The sequence below is a fragment of the Filicampus tigris genome, chromosome 4 (assembly GCF_054856515.1).
Source record: "Filicampus tigris isolate MCC_2025a chromosome 4, RoL_Ftig_1.0, whole genome shotgun sequence".
In the NCBI taxonomy this organism is placed as follows: domain Eukaryota; kingdom Metazoa; phylum Chordata; class Actinopteri; order Syngnathiformes; family Syngnathidae; genus Filicampus; species Filicampus tigris.
The window spans coordinates 4,482,501-4,509,924 of record NC_141220.1 but is presented as its reverse complement, the minus strand read 5'-3'; the positions used below and the strand labels follow the sequence as shown (position 1 = coordinate 4,509,924).

Here is a 27,424-nt window from a genome sequence, read left to right as displayed (position 1 = left end):
GTTTACAAGTATATATTTTTGTGTAATTACAGGCAGTCTCATAGAGTTAGTGCAACTCAGCACTGCTGTTGGTGATTAGTCGACTAGCAAAGTAATTGTTTGTGTCAGCCCTACTTGACACGCTTGCGCCAACCATCATCGCATATTGCGTTTGCGAGTGGCTGCAGAACCACACTAGCGCAAATAGACAAGCATGGTAGCGATTTGAAAAAAAAAATCGATCGAATCGAATCAAAAATCGGTAACTGAAAATCGAATCGAATCGGGGATTGAGTGAATCGTTACATCCCTCATTGTGGATAATGGTGTCATGGCGTTAGTGTTAGCAACACAGTCCCAAGTCCGGGCACATTCACACAATTACTTAAAATGATGTAAATCTCCCCATCATAGCAGCACAGCTGGGATAAACGAGCATTTAAAAATGAAGCACGTTGTGGCTGATGCCCGATTTAATTTCTCACATTGGGACAGTCGTCCCTGGAAGCTGGAGTTAGCATGCAGACTCCCTGTGCCGGTTTCTGATGGAACACCGCACGCATGTCCTGTTGTGATCCGCTAACATTGTAGCGTCTACTAGCGATTATGGAGGAATTAGTCAGCAAACTGATGTTTATTAAAAACCAAAATACATAGCCGCGGTCACGTGGTTGACGTCAAACAGCAAGAGAGCCTCTCTTGCTGAGAGCCTCACGGTCACAGAGAGCACGTACCGAGTGTTGCGATTAGGAACTCGGAAACCACACCACTCTAAGTTAACACAACATGACCCATTTTCCACGAACCCTTAATGGCAACACCTAACAATAAAATGCATGACATACATAGGTCGTTAGAATACACTCATTTAGAGTGCTAAAAAATTATGTTGCTCATAATTATTAAAGTTTTTTTTTTTTTCCGGGTACATACCACATTTTGAATGTGTAGATCACGTTATGCATAGTAAAGGGGAAGTCAACCCAAACATATTATTTTCAAGAATATGTTCTATGCACGCCCACTAGTTGAAACAAGGCATTCTGATAGATATGGCGTTTGTGGAATAAGAGTTAGTCCACCCGTTTTTAGCCATCTCAGGGGGCGGCCATTTTGTCACTTCTGCCGACTGAAAATGACATCACAACTGCTCAGGGCTCAGGTAACGACCAATCACGGCTCACCCGTTTTCTGAATCTGAGCCGTGATTGGTCCTTACCTGAGCCCTGAGCAGTTGTGATGTCATTTTCAATCGGCTTATCATGCATATCATTTTATTGTAAGAGTTGTACTGAGTCGACCGGTCATTTATTTGAACGAAGTTACGCCGCTCGACGCGAGTATGGCGCACGGCGGTCGGGCCCGCTGCTTCTTCTTCGTTGGTTTAATTTCATCTTCTCCGTTGGTTTTGCGGCTTCTTTTTCATCGGTTGATCTTCTTTGTGTTGCGGCAGATGCGTGCTGCCTACATTACGCACCATGCCGCGATTGGGTTTGTTTTCTGTTTTTACATTATTGATCGTTTTATTTGAGGCATTTTCTATTGATAATCGATCACGTGTCAATCGCGATACATATTGATACTGAATTACCTTTCCACCACTAGTGAACCCATATAAATGTATGATCGCCTTATATTACCACATTATTCACAACAAATTGATGGAAATCAGAAGCCAGTAAATAGTTCAACTATTATTTTCATTGCATTTTAAAGGAGGGATTGGTAACAAATGCTTGCAATATCTCGTATGTTGTGTTAACAGTGAAGACAATTTCAAAGCAACATGTGTTACATCAACAAATATAACTTCGCGGGCCACTCAAAATGATGTCGTGTGCCGGATCTGGCCCCCGGGCCTTGGGTTATATCTAGCAGAAAAATCGCAATTCAATCCTTTCCTAAAATTGTTCAGCGCTAACGCACACTCATGTGATATTGCCGAATTGTTTATTTGGTTTTAGTTCATCATTGAGCAACAGTAATCTGTTTATAAACAGTAATCAGGAAAAAAAGACTGCAATACATTTGAATGCAAAATAAATCATTTTACATTATTTGGAATAGAATAATAATCGATAATGACAGACCATGAAACACCCTAAGAGGCAATTTTGAGTACAAAAGCGGGATTTGGTGCAGCAGACGACTGGATTTTTTTATTGTATTTTATTTTATTTTTAGTCTTCGCATCCACTGCGGGCCATAGGGGCAACTTAAACAGCCGCGAAAGGCACTTACTTAACCCGGCAAAAGTGTTCAGGGCGAGTTATTTGTCTTTTATTTTGTACTTTAGCTCTCTATTGCAGAGTGATTGTTCTGCCTTTTGTCAGAAATAAAAGACAGGGCTTTCTTTAAAATGATTTGTTATTGATTTATTTGACATTTTAGGTATCAAAAGTATTAGTGGTATCGATTACTTGGTATCGGTATTGGTGAGTGCTCAAGAGACAGATACTCACACAGGTATCAGTCTTAAAAAAAATAAAAGCGGTATTGAACATCCCAAGTGTCAGCCATGAGGACTCTGCATATTCCTCAGAAATGTGGCATCATATTTGTTGAAAGTCACAGAGGGTATCCGGTACTGTTTTTAAAGAAGTGCACCATTTGATTTGGGTTATTTTTGCGTAACATTGTAGGCTTACTGGGGCATGAAAAAAAAAACAGAAGCAAGTCAAGTACAGGAAGGAAGCGCAGTCGGAAGTGGACATCCTTCAAAATAAGATTGGTACTTGTTGTACTTTGTAGTCCAATGTTGAGTTTCAGCGTTTACCATCGTGAATATAGTTTTGGTGCATTGAACCGCAGTATTTATTTAGCTTATTTTGATCGGCTCACGTGTCCGATTTCTCCTGGAATTCCCTTGTGCGTGTGTGCGCGTGCGCTTTTCACTCACGCTTTTCTTTGTGTTTGTATTTTGTGTCAGCCAGTCTGCACTCGGCGATCATGTGCCTTCGTGTTGACTTGTTGTCGGCGTCACACATTCTTGGCTCAGCAATGGCTGAAATCTCTCGGGGATGATTTTGTTCAGGCTGTTGAATTGAGTTGAGCAGCAAGGTTGTGTGTTTCTTGAGAGAAGTTACGCGTCAGGAAAACAACACTGACCTATTTGCTGTGCTATCTTGCACAGTCGCTTTTCAGTGAGGAGGCTGCACAGCACACTCTATTCCAAGAAATGTGGTTTTACAAATTCCCCATCTGAATTCATAACAGTCATCCAAAGGCAAGGAAGCTTTCAGATCACCTAGAATGTTCACCCTTTCTCATCTCGCCCGTCCCCAAACCAAGCGCAGTGTTTGTGTGAAAGCTGCGCGTGTGAAAAGCTTGTCAAGACCGTTATCAAAAACCAAATGTGCATCACATTTACGTAAGAGTGAGAGAAGGGGCGCACACTTCCTCTGTTGTGAGTGCCTCCCAGAAGGTATGAGATGAAAGGGGGCGGCGCATGCTTAAGGGGGTCATTGTAGGATCGTTACATTGGCTTTACACATAGCCATCATGGATATATATCTTTTTTTTATTTTATCTAATCATTACATAGAACGTTTTGTTAGTTACAAAAGATCTATATATATATATTATTTTCTTCACGGTACTTGCAAATGTGTATCCACAATCAGGTGGTTTGCTTTCATCTGAGTTTAGCGTCTTTTGTTCACATAATTGACAATAGGCTAATCTGTAGCCTTTGTCGTGGTTGTACCACGTAACTCATGGTGTACTGTGTTCATAATGCAGTTAACAACGGAGAAAAACGAATCCGTGCAAAAAAAAACATTGTACCTTTGCCACACAGGCTTTTTGGACTGCAACAATAAAAAACATAAATAGCTTGTGAAATCCCGGAGTGACTGAATAAGCATTTTTATGTTTTCTTGATTCACTTCTTTGGTTTTTTAAAAATAAAATTTAAGGTTTAAGTAAGTAAGGGCGGCATGGTGGGATGGTTGCATGCTTTCCCCATGCTTGTGTGGATTTTCTAAGAGGGGACTTCCTCCCGCATTCCAAAAAGAAGCATGTTAGTTTAATTCAGCCCTTCTCAAATAGCGGAGGGGCGCCATCCATCACTCATATATATCCGTCCATCCCTCATCCATCCAAACTCACTCACTCACCCAGCCATCTGTCCGTCCTTTCATCCAGTCATCCTCCATCCATCCATCCATCCATCCATTAGGACTGGGAAAAAAATATTGTATCGCGATGTATCGTACTAGACTATGCCGGAGGTTTACAAGACACACGTAGTAGGTTGTGCCACAAGCATACCATTCAACCAGGTGTAAGTCGATGTTTCATCAGAAGAGTTCTGAAAACATTTGACTAAGGTCGAAAACGTACCCGGTGTTGCTCACTTGAGTGAGCTCAACATTGGTCGGGATGATCCCTTTAATTTTCTCTTCTGAGGAATATGCCTGAATGCTCCTCAAAGCTTCGTCGGCATCATGTTGTCAGAACCACCAACAATTGAGAGTCTGTCACTGAGGGATGCACTGAGCGATGATTGCACCGACGGACGAAAATCCACTTCCGTCAGAGCTTAGTCCGTCATTTTTAAAAAGTGTCCCTTTAATCGTCAGCAAAATAGGCGTCAGTCAGTGACGGACCGACGGAATGCCCATCTCTGATGTTTAGGTCCGTAAACTTGAACATCATGTTTTAAGCACATTTTCCAGTACTTCTACAAGTAAACTTAGTTTCCAGGAGCGCATTATTACTGCTGTACCAGTGTTGTTCTTTTGTCATTGGAATTTTGGTACTTTTTTTCTTTTTTTTTTTCTGTTTTTGTTATGTCGAAAATTGCATTTTTAAAAAAATAATTCAAATTGATTGAGCTATTGTATCACATTGCTTACACTTGTAATTATCTAAATGCGGGCAAGTGACATGACATGACCTTGTGAGTGAACTTTTCAGAAGTACTCTTATTGTACTTTTTTTTCCATCTGGTGAAATGTTTAAAATGACTTTATGACTTTGAATGTGGACACTGGAAATGCTAAACATGTTTTCATTTGAATGAATCAAGAACTGAACATTGTTGGCTTCGAGCTCTCTTGACAGAAGCAAGCAGAGCAAAACCTCAGACCACAGTCAACAAACTCGCAGCTCAGAAGCTGTTTTCTCGTATTTGGCTATTGTGGGCCACCAGGGTGTTTTCTTCCATTTTCGTGAGCAGCAATTTGGTTCCTCATCTAATGCAGAAGTATCATTCAGGGAAGTGACATTTAAATACCGCATGGACGTCATACTAAGGAGTCCAGCAGGCACGCACATGTATCAATGTATAGTATAATCAAGTCCCGAAACATATCTCCCCTCATCTTAAAATAACGTCATAATCATGTCAATAGTTGCGTCACTGAATGTCTTTGAGACCTTACTACGACAATGTCAAGTTGAGAGAGTTGCACTTGGGATTATTTGTAAATATGAAAACAAAGCAGCCAAGCTGTGGAATCGCAACGCTTGCTTGAGAACAGGACCAGGAAGAACTTTACCCAGTAGGGGAATTGTGGTTTTCTCTGTGTGCGTGGGTTGCAAACACAGTGGCACAAACGCAATAATGTTTGGCACAGGCGGGTCAAGCAAGTCAAGAGAAGTCCGGAATGTGCGTATGCAGTGGGGCTGCACAATATACAGTAAAACCGCAGAGAGGTTGACTTATAGTTATTATTGTTATTATTTATCATTTCTTTATTTGATAATACATTTATTTTAACAGTTTTATTTGGGGGGGATTTAATGCCGTTGCGAACCCCCCAACATGTTTCATACCCTTTTAAATATTGTTACACAACAAATTAAACGTTAAAAGTGCAAAATGAAGAATAAATACGGTACCATGCTGCAGACTGTGACAGGAATGTGAGTATCTACGTTAAAGTTTTAACTCTTATCCTAAAATTGGCTGACCTTAACTCGAATCCCGCTGTGCATTTTAGCCAAAGATACAACCCAGTGATAGACTGATATGCTTTTTTCAGGGCCGATGCCGATTATTAGTGATCAAGGGGGTCGATAACCGATATTTAAAGCCGATACAGTGTTCATTCGTAGAAAAAAGGGTTAAAATGGTGTCAAGATTTTGAAAAATAAAAACTCCAGCACTTGAGTTGGTTTAAATGCCTTTAAGCACATGTATATTAAAAAACCTTAGTGATTTACAACATTTTAAAGAATTTTTAGATCTTAGACAATAGACAACTTTGTTTTAAAAGTCTAACAAAAAGTGCCCGGAGCTCCCAGGCTCAGATGCAGGTCTTATAGTTCAATGAAAACAAACATCCCCTTAAAGTTTACTACAGTAAATAGTTCTCTAAATTTCCACTAGAAGTGAAGTTTATCTTTCACACATCTTTGTTTTTAAAGTTCAAAAACAGAAAACGTCTGGCTACTAGCCAGAAAAATAATCTCATCAACACGACTGTCTCTTCTCTCCATTGTTTTTTGTGGGTGTTCTTTCATTGTTGTGTGCCGCATATGCAGCTGCCATCTCCACCGTACTGGCTTTCTGTGGAAGCAGAAAAAGTGACATTTTGCTCTAAATGCATGTGACCGGGCTTTCACATACAGTACTTTGCCGTCAATTTTTGCACCATGTACAGTAGGGGTGTAACGGTACACGGGTGTGTATTAATACGTTTCGGTATGGCATGTTCGTTTCGGTCCACTTGCGTTCGGTTCGGTCCACTTATTAGCGCGAGCTTACGCTTGGGCGCAATTGACTGCTGCATGCGGGAGAGGAGAGTGGCGGCACAACAGTGAGAGCCAGAAAAGAGCCAGAGCTCGAAGGTCCCCGCGTACACTGCGGTCTCCTGTTTGGGAACATTCTGGCTGTCCTGTTAAAATCGCCAATGGGGAAAGGTACGTGGTTAAATCCGAAAGTTGTGTGCCGACATTGCTACATGAGATGGGCGGCAGGTAGCACGTCTTAACATGCACGGCATCATCCGACTGTGAATGTTTCTTAGACGAGGGGGCAAAAACGTTAAACTTAAATAGCGAGATTTATCATATTGCAGCGTCTTCCAGGTACACGCCGTCAGACGTAGTTTAATTATCACGTTTTTATTAATCCAAGTACAACTGCTCGCGCTCTTCTTTCTCCGCTGCTCCACTCGCTTGCCGTACGATGCATTCATGAACCTCGGAAACATCACAACTCAACAGCATGCAAATCCGACCACAACACAGTTAACCCAATTAGTTACAATATGGTGTTGAACATTCAAAGATTTCAATGCCTAAAAAGTGTATACAATTTCATAGACTTTTTTAAGTTACTGTATTTTTTCCATTATAAAAATAGTTTTAATACAGTTAGCAATGATTGTAACTGTTGTTTTATGTAATTTTTTTTCATCACAAAAAGTGTATATACAGTATGTACTATAATGACAACTTGTCTTTAACTTGAATACTTTGATGTGTCATGGTCATAGGCTGTTGCTGCTGAGTGTTTAAAGATTTCAGTGTCTTAGTGATTTACAAAATTAAGAGTTCTTTATTGTTAGTGTATTTTTTATTCTGGTGCAATTTCTCAGAATATCACCCGAAGGGTTCGCTTTTATTTATTTTTTCTAAAAAAGTACAGTTTACTTGTCATTTTTCAAAATAAACATTTTTTAAAAAAAAAGCTGTTTTTTTTTTTTTTGTACCGAAAATATACAGAACCGTTTCCAAAAGTTTCCAAAAAACCGAACCGAAACGGGATTTAGCGTACCGTTACACCCCTAATGTACAGCCCTTTGTATGGAGCGGTGGTTGTTTTAAAGTGCTCTATAAATAAAGTTGAGTCGAGTTTAGCTTTTCATGACGTGGGTTACACACAGACATGCACTCACTCACTTCTTACTTTTATCAACATTTCCCGATATTATCAGCAACTAAACTGCTCTCCGGAGCCATGTCGTTCACAAAGCATTCACCTCTGCATTGTGACAATGACGGAGCGGTTAGCTTCAAGGCAAGACATCTTACCGTGGCAAACAGAACTGCCCCTTGTCTTTATAAGACATAGAAGGGCTCATAGTAATGTTACAAGTGTTTGTCAGTTATAATAGACTGACATTTATTAACATTTCCTCAAAGTCTGTTTAATACCCTGAATTTCTGACTCGACTTCATCCGTCCGTGTTGCTCTTCTGACTAGCGAGACAGAAAACAAACAGGAGGCTTTATCAGATGGTGCTGTGGGCGGGCCAATCTGCTTTGGAGGCAGGGTCAGAGAGCGAGAGAGAAATGAAACCATCTTTTAATTTATCGGCCTTAAAATAAAAAAAGACAGAGGTCTATAATCGTCAAAATGCCAAATATCAGCCCCGATAATCGGCCTCGCTGATAATCGGTCTATCACTAATACAATCCTGGTGTAATGCACTTTAAACCCTTGTCGTCGTTGTGCAAAGCAAAAGTGTCATTACCTCTGCGGTCGTTGCTGCCACGTTGCTGTCTCCTTCTTCTTCGTTGTATCCTTCTTCTACTCTCTTCTTTTAAAACGAAGAAGAAACACGGTCGCCGGGAGTAATCATGGCTGAACTTTCTCTTTGCACAATAACGTCATCCAGGTCCTTTGGATAAAATGCAACACGGGATTCTAGTTAAGGTAAGCTGTTTTAAGACAAACTTGAACAAACACTTCAACATTTTATTTGCCGATGTTTCGTCATCCTTGATGTGCTGTGCACGTTGTGCTCGCCGGGTGGCTGAGCGCGCTCTGCTCGCACCTTGTGAACACAGCTGTTTACTATCCGCTTATCCGGCTCGACTCTGACTTCCTGAACGGATCATTTGCACAACGTTATGAGTTTCCGAACAGAGAATTGTTCAAAAGTGCTCTTCGTGGGTTAGCGTGGATGGGACGAGTGAGAGGCTCCCATGATGTGCAGCCAATCAACTCGATCTCGCGCCGGGACCCAATCACACGCTTTTTATGAGTGCCCGCAGTTATGCACAAAGCCTCAGAGTCAATTCAATCTCTTTAAAACAATGCGTCTTTCCGCAATATGACTGCCAATGTGGCTGTATTTTTCATTTTTAGTTTTTGATTATTACTTTTTGAAGACCTGCGATGCACTCGAACAGCGAAGTGGCGAGGGATTATTGTACTGAAAAAATATGTATATCGCGATAATGTCCGATGTCATATGGATATCAGAAAGACAATCATTTTTTCTTATAGAATTAGAGTCAGATGCAGGCTTAAATTCGTAGCGCTACCGACTTGTTTGACATTATCTAGGGGAATTACAATTAAATAGCACACATTGAGCTAGCTTATTTTGATGCATGAAAGAAATGTACTTCTTTCATTAGATAATAAAAACGTCATTTCTTTAAGTACATGTTAAATATCACAATAATATTAATATCGCTATAGTCAATGTTGATATTGCATCTCGCACGTTTTTTCAATATCGTGCAGCCCTAATATGCAATTTGTTTACGGTATGACATGAAAGAGCAACTGTGGCTAATACGGCATTGTGTTCTTTTCTGTTTTTACTTCAATGCATATTTCAAGCATATTGTAAATCGATTTTACAATGAATCGTTGCATTCCTAGAAATGCTCATTCTCAGAACAGGACTAACGTCTTGCAGCATGGCTAATAATGGAACATAATTGTTCTGCGTCAACAAATACAAACTGATACTGTACATACCTACTGTTTTGTCTGATGGTCTACTGTTTAATGTTAGCTAGCTAGTAATGTTGCAGTCAACATTGTGATGGTTGGTGATACTGGGACAAAGTAGCAGCACTACTTTTCTTGTGTAACGTGTAAAACACCTATTTTCTTCATGCTTTAGTTTTTTTCTTCTTCTGTTTTACCAATAAGTTTGCTTCATACAGTCTTGTTTTGATGTTGTGTTGTTTGAGGTCTCTCACACCCAACGTGTCACTGCAATGGCTTTTTAGAGTTGTTTCCTTGATATAGACCAATACCAGCTGTCTGTCAGAGGTGGGGCCCACCTGTCAGTGCCGCTCCACACACAACGAGGGGGACGGTCAGGGGAAGGCAGCGCCTGTCTCTATCAGGTCACAATTTAATGAATGTAGGGAAACAATGCTGCCTGGTGTAACGTATAAAGAGTGGCGCTAACTACAACTACGCAGTAAGCACACATGTCCCGAAAACTGAAAATGCATGTTACTGTATGCGTTAGCCGGGACCTATGAGATCAAAAGTATATATTAGTATGTTATGTTAAATACTATCGGCTATGTTATTTGTTTTTGTTTCCACTATTTTGCTGAGTTTTAATTTTGAGTTTTGATATCTGCATAATGATTTATCTTAAAATTACAATATAGCTTTGTTTTTTTGTTGTTTTTTTTACAAAAGCAGTTTCGCTTTGGGAAGCGGCTATATCACCAATTAAGAAATAATTGATTCTAATTGTTACTTAATTTTTTATCGTGATATATGCTGCTACCAGGAAGAGATTGAATTTTAGCCATATCGCCCAACCCTAGCTGCAACTGAGCTTGTTTCCTTTTGTTTATGTTCTGGACATACTAAAATGAACTATAAAACTCCTGTAAAAGCTTCTTATGCTGCTTTTCCACTGCTCAGCGCTAGCTCCGGTCAGCTCTGCTTTACTTGGCTCAGTTTGGAGCCTTCTGTTTTGCGTGAGTTAGAGCGAGACACACCAAGAACACCAACAACAACAACAACGGAGGCCGTAAGGGTCTTCGTCTTCTGAATTTACTTCTCAGTACTTGGCTGTGACAGTAAGGAGACTAATTTCATTCAACGGGAAAATGAGGCCAGCGTGAAATTGTGCATTCATTCATTGTCATTACCCACCTCATTTTATCAAATGGTACAATGATGCAGCAATGACTTATCATTTAGAACTGTGAGAGACCAGCAGTGGTTTATGTTAATTTCACCATGCTCAGATCGCTGACTGCCAAGGTACGGGAAATAATGTATTGTAATTCCTGGTAGTATTGTACCTGATTTTAATTTTCATAACATTATAAACATCCATCCATCCATCCATTATCTTGTCCTCACAAGCTAGCTGGAGCCTGTCCCAGCAGTCTTCGGGCAGTAGGCGGGGGACACCCTGAATTGGTTGCCAGCCAATCGCAGGGCACACAAGACAAACAAACAACCACACTCACGATCACACCTAGGGGCAATTTAGAGTGTCCAATCGACTTACCATGCATGATTTTGGAATGTGGAAGGAAATGTTTGTTTTGAGCCATCCTTGTAAGCATATGAGGGGGCCTTTCAAGGCACAGAACAGAAGCAGCATAGTCACAGCTCCCAGGAGTCTCTTTAACTGTCCTTTAGCTGTGTCACTTATCCTGGCTTCCTCTATGAGCCCAATTTCGCTTTCCTTTGGATTTTCACTTTCTTTGTCGCCTGAGTTTGTCAGAGCGTATGTAGTAAATATTATCTGTGTATAGTATTGTAAACTACAACCAAAGCAAACAGTAAGAAATAAAAGGAAGTGTGGATCTAAATTAATTAACATTGCTGATAGGTTATGCTATAGATGAAGGTGTGTCCAAACCTTTGCCTTATACTGTGTAGCGATGACATTTATTACTAAATAGTGCTGGGAATTTTAATACATCCATTTAAATTGATTAATTCTCAATAAATAAGGCATTTAAAAAACGTATGCTTTCAATGGCACTTTTTTTTTTCTGTAAAAGGCGACATGGAACTTTTCTCAGTGCCCCAATCCTTGGCACACCTATAATAAGCATCATTCGCTTACAGCTTAAATTCTTTATGTACAAACTAATCATGAAGACAAGATGATAGTACATTCAACTTGTATTAAACTTTGCAACTTAAGCCATCATACAATACAGGCTAGTTATGAATAATGCGACTACAAGCGTGTAAACTGAATGTTAACCGAACATTCAGGCTGTCACGGCTTGACTTTTTCCCTAATGTACAGTGTGTGTGCGTGCGTGCGTGCGTGTGTGCGTTTGCGTTTGTTGGCTCATCTCAGTGACTGTTTTCTGAGTGTGTGTGTTTAAGCTTTGGTTTAGCGTGCTTGCGCGGTCGCAATCCATATGGCTCGTGGTGCAACAGAATTGCTCTTCACGTGACCGTTTTGGCACATCCAACAATGTTATTCCCCCCGACGACAGTCTTGTCAACCCCAAACCATTTACAGACTACGGACGACGTGTACACGCGCCTTGCTATTATTTCCCGCTAGACACTTCTCCATATTTGAAACATAGCTCGGCTGCAGTGTGAACAGAGTCACGTGACTGGATCCTGCCCGCTGATTCTGCGAATGATTATCACTTCCTCCTCCTCTGCCGTCAATGCACACTGATTTGCCGAATGAAGATGTCAGCATTTCCTCATACTTTGCGGTCATCGACTGACTCGTTATGCTTTTTGAGGCAGTATTCATTCTCGATAATGTAAAATTGTACATCGTAAAAGCAAGTTTGACCATGATATCGATGCCGATATATATCGCCCACCCCTAGTTAATGAAGAGGAAGTGAACCCAAGCATATTTTTTTCAAGAATATGTTCTATGCAGGCCCACTAGTTGAAACAAGGCATTCTGATAAATATTGTTGTGTGTGTTTGTGGAATAAAAATTAATCCACCCGTTTTAGCCATCTCTGGGGGCTGCCAGTTTGTCACGTCTGTCGACTGAAAATGACATCACAGTTGTTCAGGGCTCAGGTAACAACCAATCACGGCTGACCTGTTTTCTGAAGCTGAGCCATGATTGGTTATCTGAGCCATGAGCAACTGTGAAGTCATTTTCAGATGACAGAAGTGACAAAATGGCCGCCCCCTAAGATGGCTGAAAACAGGTGGATTTTGCGGCTTACCACATATTCCACAAACGCAGTATTAATCAGAATGCCCTTTTTTCCACTAGTGTGCCAGCATAGAACGTATTATTGAAAAAATATGTTTGGGTTCGCTTCCCTTAGAAATGAGAGAGTGATATTAACACACATTAGAATACAGTCAGGAAATACAGTTTTCATACTTTATTGCATCAGTGCTTTGCTGCTCATGTGTGTGTTTTTCTTTTTTTTTTTTCATCTTGAGTGATTTTCTCCCTGGAAACCAAAAAAAAAAACCCATACACACATCTCCATTTTCTTGTTTCTATGGAAACACATCAGTAAGAGGACCAGGCACAAAGATTATGATGCCTCTTCTTCATTGATGCAAAGCACAAAAAATTAGACAAATGGAAGGAAAACAAAAGCTGTCTCTTGAATAAAAAGGTGGAAGAAAGGACAACATTGTTGGGATCTAGAGACGGCGAGGAGGAAAAGTAGGCAGACAATCGGCACGTTTTTCTGCAAGATGGGGTATCAGTGGTAACCTCGACTGGTTATCAGAAAATTGAAACCCCATCGGTTTTCTTTTGCCACTCTACCTCTCCTTGTTGAAGAGCACATCGCTGTTTTATCTTACAATTTAATATTCCACTCCTTTGATATTTGGATATCGTGTTGCAGTGCACTACAGAGAAAAACACTGTCAACTAAATATGTTGCTATTCTTGGGGGGGCGACCAAGCCCTGCCGCGAACAGAGAAAAACCACAAGTAAGTTTACAGCCCCCTAAAAATGTTTATAATTGCCAAGATGAATAGTTTTTTTGGGATCAAATGTTTTTATTTACGTTTTCTGTTTCTAACCAATAGACCTCTTTCAAGTTTTGCTTTAATTTGCTCAACCGCCGCAGTCCAAAATGATTGTTGTTATGGCTGTAGATTTTTTTTACAAATAAATAATATCAAGAAAAGTTAAATACCAATGAGAAATAATAAACGTATTTGAAGGCCTCGATCGTACTGCAATTATTTTTTGGTGCTGCTGTTAAACCAGCTGATAACAATCATTTTTTACACTGAGATACAGTATAATAATTGACGATAAATCAAAATAAACATTTGAACATTTAGTCTGTGCTATTAATACAGGAAGCGCTTGTATGCGGAAGTGCGTTGTTTGGCGCGAAACCCTTCGCAAATACACAAGCAGAGGTAAACAAGCTCAGAGATGCAGCACAAAAGCACACTTTTGGAGCAAGGAGGAAACCTGCTTCATTCATGTGGTGAGTGACATGAATATCAAGTGTTTTATTGACATTTGAAAGTAACACGCGGAAATGACGTCTATTTGAGTCACGATGCCTTGCGTCGCCGTCACAGTGGGTTATACAAATGCCGGAGCAACTCTGTCCGCTCATTCGTGTAAACGGGACATTCAGAATGTTTCTGAAATTGGAATTTTGACCTTAACCCAAATATTGACTGCATGTAAACGTGGTCACTATGGTGCTGGGGACAAAATGGAGGAGGAGGCACAGGCGTAGTGGAAAACATTGTAGGTCGCGTACGTCGCAATTCAAGGACTTTCTGTAAGATAAATCAGAACTTGCAATCTGCTGCCAAAAGTTGGCCTAAGGTGTGCAATCCCAAACCATATGTTGAAAGGTTCCTTGTTTATTTGACAGACATAATGTGCATAAAGGATTATCAAGAATCTTTGTGATGAAGCTTGCAAGGCGTTAACCTATTAAGGATGGGAGGGCATTACTGCGTTTCTACTAGGGATGTCGTTTAACCGTTTAACCGTTTAACCGTCTACGATTTATTAAACGTTTAGTATTTTACTAGTCGGTTAAACGCTGCATTAGTATCACGCAAATTGTTCCTCATGCCTCTGCCTCGGCCTCTGTAAACAAGCTGAGCACCAAGAGAGAGAATTTTATTCAGTCAGTTGTTGTTACATCAATACAATTTAAATTAACAAACTGTCCTGAATGGCCCCTACTGTAAATAGACAAAACATTTGCATTTTAAACTTTGAATTCAATGTATTAAATTTCAAGTTTTCTTGCTTATAGACTAGTCGCAAATAAAATTTGAGATTAGTCGGCGGGCAAATTAGTCCAAATACCCATCCCTAGTTTCTACCACTAGAGCCGGGATATATATATCTATCTCTATATATATATATATATATATATATATATATATATATATATATATGCGGGGGACACCCTGAACTGGTTGCCAGCCAATCGCAGGGCACACAGAGACAAACATCCGCACTCACAATCACACCTAGGGGCAATTTAGACAGTCCAATCAACTTACCATGCATGTTTTTGGAATGTGGGAGGAAACCGGAGTACCCGGAGAAAACCCAAGCAGGCACGGGGAGAACATGCAAACTCCACACAGGGAGGCCGGAGCCGGGATCGAACCCACGACCTCTGAACTGCGAGGCGGACGTGCTAACCAGTCGATCACCGTGCCGCCACCGGCAAATCACGGACGCAATATGTTTTACAGACCGTTTTAGTTACTGTTATATTTTTGTGAACAACTCAGGGGACTAATGCACCTGCTCTTTAAATTTTAATATTTTTGTTCTGATTTGTTTACAAAGTTGCTGCAGTTTCACAAAGGTTTTTTTTATCTTAATGTTATATTTTGTAAACACCTCAGGCGCTAGTACACCTGCTTTTTAATTTTTTAATATTTTATAGTTTAGTTTAAAGATGTTTATAACTCTACTTCTGCTTTAGAGGTTTTTTATTTTCTTCTATTTTTTTAAATGACTCACAGGTCTAGTGCACCTGCTCTTTTTATTTTTTTGTTTAAAATGTGTTTCATATTTTGCTGCTGTTCACATTGAAGTGTGAAATACAATGTTAAATAATCTATTATGCTACAGAGACATGACCTCTGTGATCCCTTTTATGTACAGCAATCATCATTTACAGATGAACCCCCTTAGTCTGGATTAAACGATATTATATGAATACAATTACGTCATGGTGAGTTAACCAAATGATTCCCAAACAAATCTATTCAAGTCATCTGGTGAAAATTCTATTTTTAACATCGCAACCCCCCAAAAATCGCTCTACAGAAAAGAAAACCATGAACATGTGAAATAGCGAACTGCGGTTTTTTATTGTACATACATACTTTTACAGTTCTTGAACTAATTGTTGTTGTCTATAACTGGTATTTGTAATAATAATCACGTATGTTTGCAGTTACACATGTGGAAGGTTTTGTTCGAGTGTGTGTGGGCCGTGTCCTGATTTTCTGCAGGCATTACATGAAAGAAAAGCTGCTTGTTCTTTGCCTGTGTGTATTTTCACCATAGAAAGTAGGACTGGTGCAAATGAAGAGAACCACCTGTCTGTCTGACACTCCGGTTGTATGTCAGGCCAACAAAAAGGAACTGGCTGCTTCTTCCAAATGGGCTTGTGTTGATCAGAGCTGTGGCTGTGCATGTGTGTGTGTGTGTGTGTGTGTGTGTGGGTGTGTGCCCGCGTGTGTGTGTCTGTGTGTGCTGGAGGAGGTCAGAGACAGTATTGTTTAGAGAAGAAACATGGAGGCAGTGGAGTGATACCAAAACAACCCGTAGAGGTCTGTTTAACTTAAAAAGTGACCACAATGCTGTTCATTCACATTATCATACAATCAGAGTACATAAATATTGTTTTAATATTTATACATCTTTCTTCAATATCATTTGAATTAAAAAAAAAAAAATCTTGTCTCCTGATCTCTTTGTAATCATAGTTTTGTGCTACATTTGTTCAACTTGACCATGTCATTCTTCTCCTGATCTGATTGTGCTTGTTGATTTAGCTTTACTGTTTCTTGGCAAGAAGTAATATTTCAAGTAAGACAATGTTTAAAGGTCCCATTCCATCAAAACAAAAATCTTTCTACATTTTTATGCACAACATACAGAAGGTCAAAATGAGTCTGTGACATGGTGTGATAGCTATGTGGTTTGTCATTTGCATTTTACGGGCAGATCTGAGTTCGGCATCATTGTAACGTAGTTTGGAAAATAAGTATTCATGTACCCACCCACTGAAACCAAATGTCACGTGACACTGCAACCCGAATCGGCATCGAGAATATGCTGCGTCCCTCACAAAATCCGGCAGCAATGGTGGAGAAATGATCATTGCTGTTTGTGAGCACTGTAAACTTTTTGATAACTCCTCGATAGCCAGTCTGGAGAATGGTGAGCATGCCAGAAATTGGCGTATCTCGCAAGTACAATTAGTTTACAGCAGTCAGTTGTAGCCTATGTTACCCCTTTGACTCAAGCTAACAATAGTACACACACACGCCCACGCACACACACCCCCACACATGAAGCCCCTCTTCATCTCAGTCACTTGTGGCAAAAAGGAAGCGAATACACGTTCGGTGTATGTACACGACTATATAGGATTGGTGTTGTATGACATTCTCCATATTCAAATTAAGGATGTTAACTGAATTTGACTGAAATGACATCACAGTTGCTCAGGGCTCAGGTAATGACCAATCGCAGCTCACCTGTTTTCTGAAGCTGAGCCATAATTGGTCGTTATTTGAGCCCTGAGCAACTGTGATGTCATTTTCAGTCGACAGAAATGACAAAATGGCCGCCCCCTGAGATGGCTAAAAACGGGTGGTTTAACTGGGTTATTCTACAAACGCAATATTAATCAGAATGCATTGTTTCAACTAGTGGGCCTGCATAGAACATGTTCTTGAAAAAAATATGTTTGGGTTCTTCTTTAACAAGAATAAGCACACAGAGCCCACTTCATTACAATATACTGTGTGTTACTGTGTGAAAAAATACATTCCTCCTAATCGTTAACTATTTGTTGTTGTTTTTGTTTCAGGTGCTTACCTCATTTAGAATTTTTAGATCAATATGACTCTGATGCTAATGAAGCAAAGCAAAACATTTTGGATAAATACAAATTAGATAAAGGCACAGAATTTCCAAATCTGTTGAACTGTTAAGTGGGAGACTGCTGCCGCTTTAACTCTTAAAAGTTAGAAGTTTTGCTTACCTTAACCAGAAGCCCGCGTCACATTGTTGCCAAAGGTACAATCCTGGTGGATTAAAGTGCTTCCTAGACCTTGCGCAAACTGAAATAAAGTTGCCTTTACAATAAATGAATGTCTTATTCTTTGAATTTGTCTTATTCTTATTCTTCAAAAAAAGAAATCCATTTGGGTTCAAGAATTTGCTGAGTTGAACAAAAAACACTTTCTCAACATTCTTGGTTAAGAAGGAATGTTTGAGATGCGTCAATAATTTGCTAACGCAAAGACATGCAGCGACTTTCAGGGATTTAGGAAGCTCGCCTGACTCAAGTGAGCTGTTGATTATTTGCTGTAACTTGGTTTCAACAGATTTCACAATAGTTTTAAAAAGTCAGATGCTATTGGGTCAAGACAGCTAGTATATGATTTCAGCTGCTGAAACATATTTTTTTTTCATTTTTTGATCCACTGTATCAAACTCTGTCATGGTAATTAAATTATTCCTGGGTAAGTGTTGCATCATTTACCAATATATCATTAAGTGACATGCTAGATCTGAATACTGAACAGTTGCTCAGTTACTGACAAAGTTTTCTGACCTTTATATATTCTGTACCAGACTTTTGATTAAAGACCCTCTGTGGAATGACATAAATACATCATTGGGATGGAATGAGTTAAAGAAAAGCCTGATAAATATTCTATTTTTCTTTGTGAAAATAAAAAAACATTGTTATAAATGCCATCGAGCTCTTCCCTGGTATCTAATTAGGATGTAAATGACGTTTGAATGGCCCATTCTTGTGGCCGTACAGTGAGTCTCCCTTCACTCAGTGACGCTAATGTCTGGGAAATCAAATGATTCATGTTTTGCAATTTTCTGGATCTCTGAGAGACACATGCGTTATTATGGAGCCTTTGCGGCATTAAACATTTTTCTTCAAACCTCTTGAGCCTCACAAGATAAACAAGCTAATTTTCTATTGTAGTGTCTCTCTCTGTCTCTGACAGTATTTTTCTGTTCAGATTTTCCTCACCCACGCCTGCTCTGTAAAGAGTCCGCCTGTCCAGAGTTAGGAAACGTTGGGGAATGTGTCACTGTCTCAATAAGAATTTGGAAACTACCGCGGTAAACAGGTTGTGGCCTTTTTCACATCCACCACTTCCAGCTGGTTAGACTATAAGGCAACACAATGGCTTTATAAATAATCTTACCATATTTGCGGGATGAACTGGCTTGCTACATTTCTTCCAGCGTGAGATATTTCAGCGTTTAATTACTCACCACATTTAACGTCATCACAGCTGACGAAGACAAAACCGCATCGTGATGTGGTCAAGTCAGCCCAGGGAACATTTCTTTTTTCTTTCCAGATAACAGCCAGTAAGAAGAAATGCTACATTGTCAATCCAGCTCCAAAAGTGTTTTCTTTTGTCCACAGCCCACTGGCTACATGGAGACTTCGTTGTCCTACAGCTCCATAGAAGATTTGCAGCTGCTTTCATGGGACAATGCACCAAAGTACTGTGTCCAGCTCAGCTTCCCTGGTGGCACAGTCCTGCTGCAGGTAAAACCTGTCTTCAGAATGTGTGTGGGTTGCGGCTCTACAATAAAACTTTTAGAAACTACACAGACAGTGTTTCAAAGGGGACATATTATGGAAAATTGACTTTTGATTGTGTACAAATACTGTGTTTGGGTGACCTGAGTATTTGCCCACACTTCAAGTGTGAAATTGAACAACAAAGTAAAGCTTTTGTGATCTATATTTATGAAAATTAATCATTATTTTACTTTAATTATAATTAAGAGGGCTGTACAATATATTATATATATAAATAAATATACATATATATATATATATATATATATATATATATATATATATATATATATATATATATATATATATATATATATATAAAACAATTGATATTGCGATAATGTCCTATGCAATCCAAATGTCCCAATACGATAATATCACGATTTGAACCTCACGATATGATAATTAACATGATATTGGGTGAAGGTTGGCGATATTTTAAAAGCTCACGATATTGTAAAAAAATGTATATTAAAAAAACATCAAAATATTCAATTTTTTTTACATAATAACATTTTATATATATATATATATATATACTCACACACACACACACATATACTGGCAATTGTAAAACTTAGTCGACAGTATACCACTGAACACAATGAACATTCATTGTAAAAATACATTAAAAAAAAACATGATTTCTAGGAAGTAACTTAAGGCTATAACAGGGATATATTATTATTATTATTATTATTATTATTATTATTATTATTGTGCACTTCAAATTGTTTTTGGAAATGAAGTTCTCAGTCCTTGCTTACCTTTATTGTAAAGTAGAAAAAATGGCATACAAGTAATGTTAAGAAATAATGCAAGCCATGGTCTTTTAATGAATCTGAAATACAGTCCACGATTACCCGAAGAACCTTTCTAGTCTGTTGCTTTGCTTTGTCTAACCTCTGTGTCTTTGCTTACTTGTGATCCTGCAGGCTGCAAACAGCTACTTAAGGGACCAGTGGTTTCACTCCTTACAATGGAAGGTAAGCATGGGGTTTTCTTTCATTGATAGAGCTAAAACATCCTGCTGAAGCCACCTGAAATCATACTCGACTGTGCGATTATATTCCCACCGCAGCTTCTCGTACTGTACCCGCGTGACAGTGCAATGTTGTGCTTGAAGTATCTTGACCAGGAAGTGTGCTTGAAGGAGTTTCAGGGTTGTTTCTCTCCGTATTCTTATTCCTTCAAACTCAAAAATTCATAATAAATCAGCTGTATTGCTTCACTAGTATTTGGCATGGCAATTTTTGCAGCTAAGTGATATACTATAGGCTTGTATGAAAAAGCCCAGATCAAATATCTAGTAACTCCTAAAATTACAAATGCAGACAGTTTTCAATGAATTGCATGTCTCAATGATTTGCAGAGTTTCATATACAAAGCATACAGTATATGGCCCTGAACAAATTTCTAAGACCACTGCCACCTATGGACCATCCAGCATTATAATGCAGACTCTTTCATATTATAATGCAGACTCTTTCATTTTCAGTGAGCGCTACGCTTTTTACCATTTTGAACAGAGAGGTCAAAGTGAATTCCTTTTTTTTTCTTCGTAAAACAGTAATTTAGAAAAGTCCCGATTAACAGTAATAATAAAAGTTGGAAAGTAGCAGCGATGAAAAGGCTTCTCACCCAGTTTCTCATGGCGAATCTTCAAAATGATTATCAAGCTTTTTTCAAGAGTTCATCAAAGTATGAGCCCTAAAATTTGGCCTTAATGGCTGCTTCAAAACCAAAATGGCTGACTTTGTTCAATTTGAGACTTGGGTCCTTGAGACTTTTTGTGTGTCCTGTTAAGAACACGTGTCCACCTAATATTGTGTCAAATGATGAAATGGCTGCAGGGGGATACTGAACTTTTCCACTGGCAGGGGTATGAGTGCTACTGGCAAACCTTATGCCAGCTCAGACCACATCCAACACCGGCACAGGGTATCCAGCTGGTCTAACGCGACATACTTCATTCAGGAGTGGTCTCCAACTTCCCACTTCACGGCACAGATATGATTCTGTCATGTCGAGACTCTAATGCGTGACTAGTGCTATTTAAAGAGAATGAATGGAGCCGCATTTATTGACCATGATTGAAACCGACTGTGACCGCTCCCACTGAGGCGCAGCCCTCTCTCTCGCAGATTCGCCTGCTTGCACTCAGCTATTCATTTGTTGGATTAATAATAATAATAATAAAAACACAAATTCTGAGAAAAATGACAAAGTTATATTTAGCAAAATATAGTTTCAGTTATAGAGCTTCTACATCAGGGGTGCCTACACTTTTTCAGCATGCAAGCTGCTCATATAGAGAATCCTTTATATATGCAATATATGTTGGTGTTTGTATAACTGCATGAACCCATATTGCACAGTACAACTAGGGTACATTGTTTGCCCTTTACTTTACTGACAACTTGCATTGAATGGAATCAGCCAGGAATGCATAGTCCGGACAGTAACAGCTGATTCGAGCTACAGTCACACTTCCAAAAGCTCATCAGTCATGGTGGAATGGTACTGGGACTTATTAATGTTTTTAACAACACCTCGAAAATGTCTAACTAATCAGCTATGAAATTCATCAAATTTTAATGATCTAGGAATCGTTTGAAGCCATTTTTTTAGCTTAAAATCGTCCAAATACTTTGAATTCAGCCCAACGGTAATTATTCTGATTTCTGTAGTCCTTCATGAAAGCAGAATATTTTGTGTTGAATAAAAAAACAAACATTTGAAACTGCTGCTTTTCCTTTGAAAAACAATGACTGAACCAGTAACTGAAAGTTAAAAAAGAGAGTACAATATCAATCCCTCTTGTGTCCATCCATCCATCCATCCATTATCTATACCGCTTATCCTCACAAGGGTCGCGGGGCACACAAAGACAAACATCCGCACTCACGATCACACCTAGGGGCAATTTAGAGAGTCCAATCAACTTACCATGCATGATTTTTGGAATGTGGGAGGAAACCGGAGTACCCGGAGAAAACCCAAGCAGGCACGGGGAGAACATGCAAACTCCACACAGGGAGGCCGGAGCCGGGATCGAACCCACGACCTCTGAACTGTGAGGCGGACGTGCTAACCAGTCGACCACCGTGCCGGCCCCCTCTTGTGTCATATTGCTTAATTGTTGTTTACTCTGTAGTCGCAAAACAATACCAAATCAACCGCAATAATTGGTTAATAAACAGTAATTGGCGAAAATACACTTAAATTCAAAATGAAATTGTATCTGATTATTCTGTTAATTTACGGAATAATCAATAGAATTATCGATTCTTAAAAATATTCTGTCATGACTGCCCTAATTAAGTGACAAATTTCATAATGGATGATGATGATACGCTATATGATACGTCTATTTTTTTAATGCCATGGCATCGACCCACACTCCCTTGGTGATCGAACACGATCAACATAATGAGCACCCATGTTCTACATACATATTGTTTGTAAATAAACAACCCAAAAATAGCGATTTTGGCCTTCACCAATGATGTTCATTTCAAGAAACTGTGACGTAAACCTTGCAGCTGGTAGTGGTTTGTACTGTACATAAATGCTTTCTTTCGTGACTTATTTCCCATTTAGAAAAAGATCTACAAATACCGTAAGGTTTTGAACAATCCAAGCCGCTGGGATGTCGTGCTGAAGGAGATAAGAGCGCTCGTGGACATGGCTCTGACCTCACCACTGCAGGATGAGTCCATCCATCAGGCCCCTTTACATATCATCTCTACTTTACTGGCTGAGGTAGCAACAAACTATCATTATCATTCAACAACAATCGTTATTGTCAGGGGCTTCCTATTCTTCCATCTTTTACTCTACTTTATTTAGATTAGTTTTAGAGTGGAAACAGCCACCGCAGATCAAATGATCATGTTTTTTTAAATAACATTGTGACATACTTATTGTAGTAAGTGTTTAAAAGTGAATCACTTCATTTGTACTTTGCCTTACCTTAATGGGCATCTAATTTTGCACTAATTGCTTTATAAACAACGGCTTTCCATGCAGCTCGCTCCCATTCACTGAGGCGCGCATGAACCGCTCCACATTTTGGCGACTAGGCGCTTGTCTATTTTCAGTGGTAAATACTGTTGTCAAGCATATGTATATGGCTTGTTGGGTCTCCAACTATCAAGTGATCGCTAGCTTAAAACGCGGAAACGGATGTGTTTTGCAGGCTGATCCCTTGGGTCACTCATGCCATATAATAGGCAGATGCTTGTGATTGAATATTTGTATTATTGTTTATAATACACTCAACCTTATGGTTCAAACAGATAGTATCATAACCGGAGCATTACATTAAAGGTGTCTCTCGCATTTAGCGAGATGCAAGGTGCATTCATATACAGTCGGACATATCAAAATCAAACAGAAAAAACATTATGCATAATAAACATTAATAGCTACAAATAGCAAAATAACGTAGGCTTGCTATCAATCTAAAAAAGCTGACATATGAAAAGAAGAATGATGGGGTGAAATCACTTTTCTATTTTTCTTAATTATAATCAGAGGTCCATCTAGTCACTTATGTTATAATACCTAATCAAATCGCTCGTCTTGCATCCTTCATTCTAGTGGTTGGGATGTCAAACGCTAAGTATTCATCAAGATTTTATACCCCCCAAAGGCTTAAATAATAAACAACAAATACTTTGGTGCCCAAAGACTTTGTTAAAGTGGAAGTCAGCCAAAACACATTTGAAAAAAATGTTCTATGCAGGCCCACTAGTTGAAACAATGCATTTTGATTAATATTGCGTTTGTGAGATATGAGTTACGTAGCAAAATCTAGCCTTCTCTGGGGGCGGCTAGTTTGTCACTTCTGTTGACTGAAAATGACATCACAGCTGTTCAGGGCTCAGATAACGACCAATCATGGCTCAGCTTCAGAAAACAGGTGAGCCATAAGTCGTCGTTATCTGAGCCCTGAGGGTGTGTGATGTCATTTTCAGTCGACAGAAAGTGACAAAATGGCCGCCCCCACAGAGGGCTAAAAATGGGTGCATTTTGTTGCTTAACTCATATTCCTCAAACGCGAAATGAATTAGAATGCCTTGTCTCGACTAGTGGGCCTGCACAGAACATATTCTGGAAAAAAATATGTTTGGGTTGACTTGTTCTCTAAGTCCTGGATATAAATAAAAATATCAGTAGTGTGTAAAAAATGTTCAATGTTTTTCGTGTTTAATTGTTCTAAATGTTTAAAAATGTTTAAAATGTATTTTTTTTGTTATTGAAAGCATTCTAAAGAGTATTTTTATAGTATTTTGTTGAACTAATACACATTAAAAAAATTTGTTGTTTAGCTGTCGACCACTATTTTGCTTTTAAGTTTTGCCCTGGTGTCGTTTCCTTTTTTGTCTTCTTTTTTAGTTTTATATAAAATAACTAAACTGTTTCATCAGCCGCTGCTTGTTGCAAAGTTTTTGTTGCAGTAAAATAATTTGCATATATATCCTCAGTCACTACCTGTCTTTACATCATACAAAAGAAAAGTATGCCATTTGAGACACCTATACATCAGTGAATATGGTCATGCTGTACCGCCCCCAAAAAGGGTGTGACCAAATCTGTGCTGGTGTGACCAACTGAAAAAGTTAGTGTAGAACCCCGGCTTCACGGGTAGTCAGGAGGCCGAGGGAAACTCTGTGGTACTTTGCGCAGAAGAAGCTAGCTAATTCATTTTTGTCATTTATTTATACAGTATCTTGTAATCTTTTTGCCCTCAGAACTCTAATCTCAGCACACAGGATCACGAGAACATCATTGTGGTAAGATTGACGGTCACACATTCATTCACATATTTTATTTTGTGGTGTTGATAGCTATTTGATCAGCTATTTGTCAGGTTTGGTTGATGATTTCATTTTTTATTTTGCTTCAGTAGAAATTAGAGCTGCATGATGTCGAAAAAACATGCACTATGCCAGGCCTGGCCAACCCGTTGCTCGCGAGCCGCACGTGTCTCTTTGGGCAGTTTCATGTGGCTCCTGAAGCCCTTTTCTAAAATGAGCTTAGCTGGGCGCAGCGCGCCGTTAACACCATTATTGTGTATGTGGTGAGGGGTAGGGAGCACGGAATGGAGTTAAAAGTTCATTGCTATCGCCCTGGTCTTGTTTTGCTGCAAAATAATGAGCCGTTTTTCTTAAAATGGAATTTCACTTTGTGTGGCATTTCAGCACCTCACTTCCGGGTTCGTGTTACGTGGCCAATCGGGTGCCTGTATTGGCTGCGTAACCCACGCGATAATTTGACATGTCTGAAGAAATGCACTGATGATTGGCTGACTGGTGCACATGATATTTCTCCCACAGAGCTATGTAAACAAACTGTGACTCGCTGCGGTAGCAAAATCAAAATTGTGGCTCTTTGCCTTTGAGTGGTTGGCCACCCATGCACTATATTGCAGTTTGGATATTACAGCAAATATGTGCCTAAAGAAAAGAAGAAATTAGATTATTTTCTAATGAAGGAAATGTTTTTTTTCATACAGCTAAATAAGCAGACTCAATGTATTTTAAGCTAATTAATTATAATAAACGTAAATATATATATGTGTGTATATATGTATATGTAGTTTTATGTATATTCATTCATATATATATATATATATATATATATATATATATATATATATATATATTAGGATATATATATATATATTAGGGCTGTCAAGGTTAAAGTGTTAATTGTGGAGATTAATTTCAATTTTCTAAAGCGTTAAAAAAAAAATCAGTTCACTCAGTTTTATTTACTTCCTGTGGCAACTGCTTACTTGTCTGTCGCGAAGACAGACTTTTACATAGTTTTACTTTAAAAAGCTGCTCAATGGCTCATTGGAAAATTCCAAAATAATTTGCGCACTTTGCAAAGCCAAACTCAAATACCATATTAGTTATATGTCTTTGGTGTATCGTTCAACATTTGTATTTTACAGGAAAAGAATCGTATTCAAGGATCAAAGAAGCTATTAGAACTTTGAATCAAAATATATTTAAACATTTTTTCCATACTCCATATTTCTTTCAAGATTTTACTCAAGTAAATATCGGTTCCAAACTTTGTAAAAAATTGTAGTTGAAAAAATATGATTAATCGTGATAAATTATGGCAAACTTTGCGATTAATTAGTTTAAAAAATGTAGTCGTTAACTACTCTAGCCACCGACAATCATCCCTCCTCCAACGCCATTTTTCATAGAACCTGCTTTTAAGAATACATATATATATATATATATATATATATATATATATACACACACACACTGTATCAGCGCTGTCAAACGACTACATTTTTTTTATATATATATATATATATATATATATATATATATATATATATATATATATATATATATATATATATATATATATATATATATATATATATATCAGTCGCTAGTTTTACACTAGTTTCAGAACCTTGATGTCATATTTCACAACTCAAAATGGTATACTCAAGCTACAAAACGGTCACCAATTATATCAAAAGCTGTCCAACGTTCAAAACCATTGCATTATGTATTCGTACCTTTAAAGCTGGGCCACAGGCTCTCATCCACAGCCGCAACAATGGTTTCCTTTGCCCAACATCTTGGAAAGTACCTTCGTGCATGGCAAATCCAGACCTGACAGTGGTGCACTGTTATGTTATAACAATTATCGTACACAGCAATTAATCATTTTGACAATCATTTTGACATTGTGCCTTGGCGTGTCTATTCCCCTGGCCCTCTTTGGAATATTGTTTGTACCTGTGCCTGGATCTGGATGTGTGTTTGTAATTCCAGGCAATTGCACCTCTTCTGGAAAACAACCACCCACCGCCAGATCTTTGTGAATTCTTCTGTAAGGTGAGGTGATGAGATGACCTGGAGCTGTAACTGCATTGAACATAAATCCATCCATTATCTGAACCGCTTACCCTCACGAGTAGTGTTTGATTACACACATTAATGTCCA

At 38.9% G+C, this 27,424-nt stretch overlaps 1 protein-coding gene across 1 annotated transcript in view; it reads left to right on the top strand.

Annotated features, from left to right (window-relative positions):
• Positions 1 to 27,424, top strand: part of cmip (c-Maf inducing protein) — a 58,648-nt gene that overhangs the window by 5,775 nt on the left and 25,449 nt on the right. Inside the window, exons 2-6 of the mRNA XM_086028528.1 lie at positions 19,271 to 19,396; positions 20,368 to 20,418; positions 23,036 to 23,197; positions 25,192 to 25,233; positions 27,253 to 27,315. Of these exons, the coding sequence (XP_085884654.1) occupies positions 19,271 to 19,396; positions 20,368 to 20,418; positions 23,036 to 23,197; positions 25,192 to 25,233; positions 27,253 to 27,315 (444 nt within the window). The remainder of the gene's footprint in view (positions 1 to 19,270; positions 19,397 to 20,367; positions 20,419 to 23,035; positions 23,198 to 25,191; positions 25,234 to 27,252; positions 27,316 to 27,424) is intronic.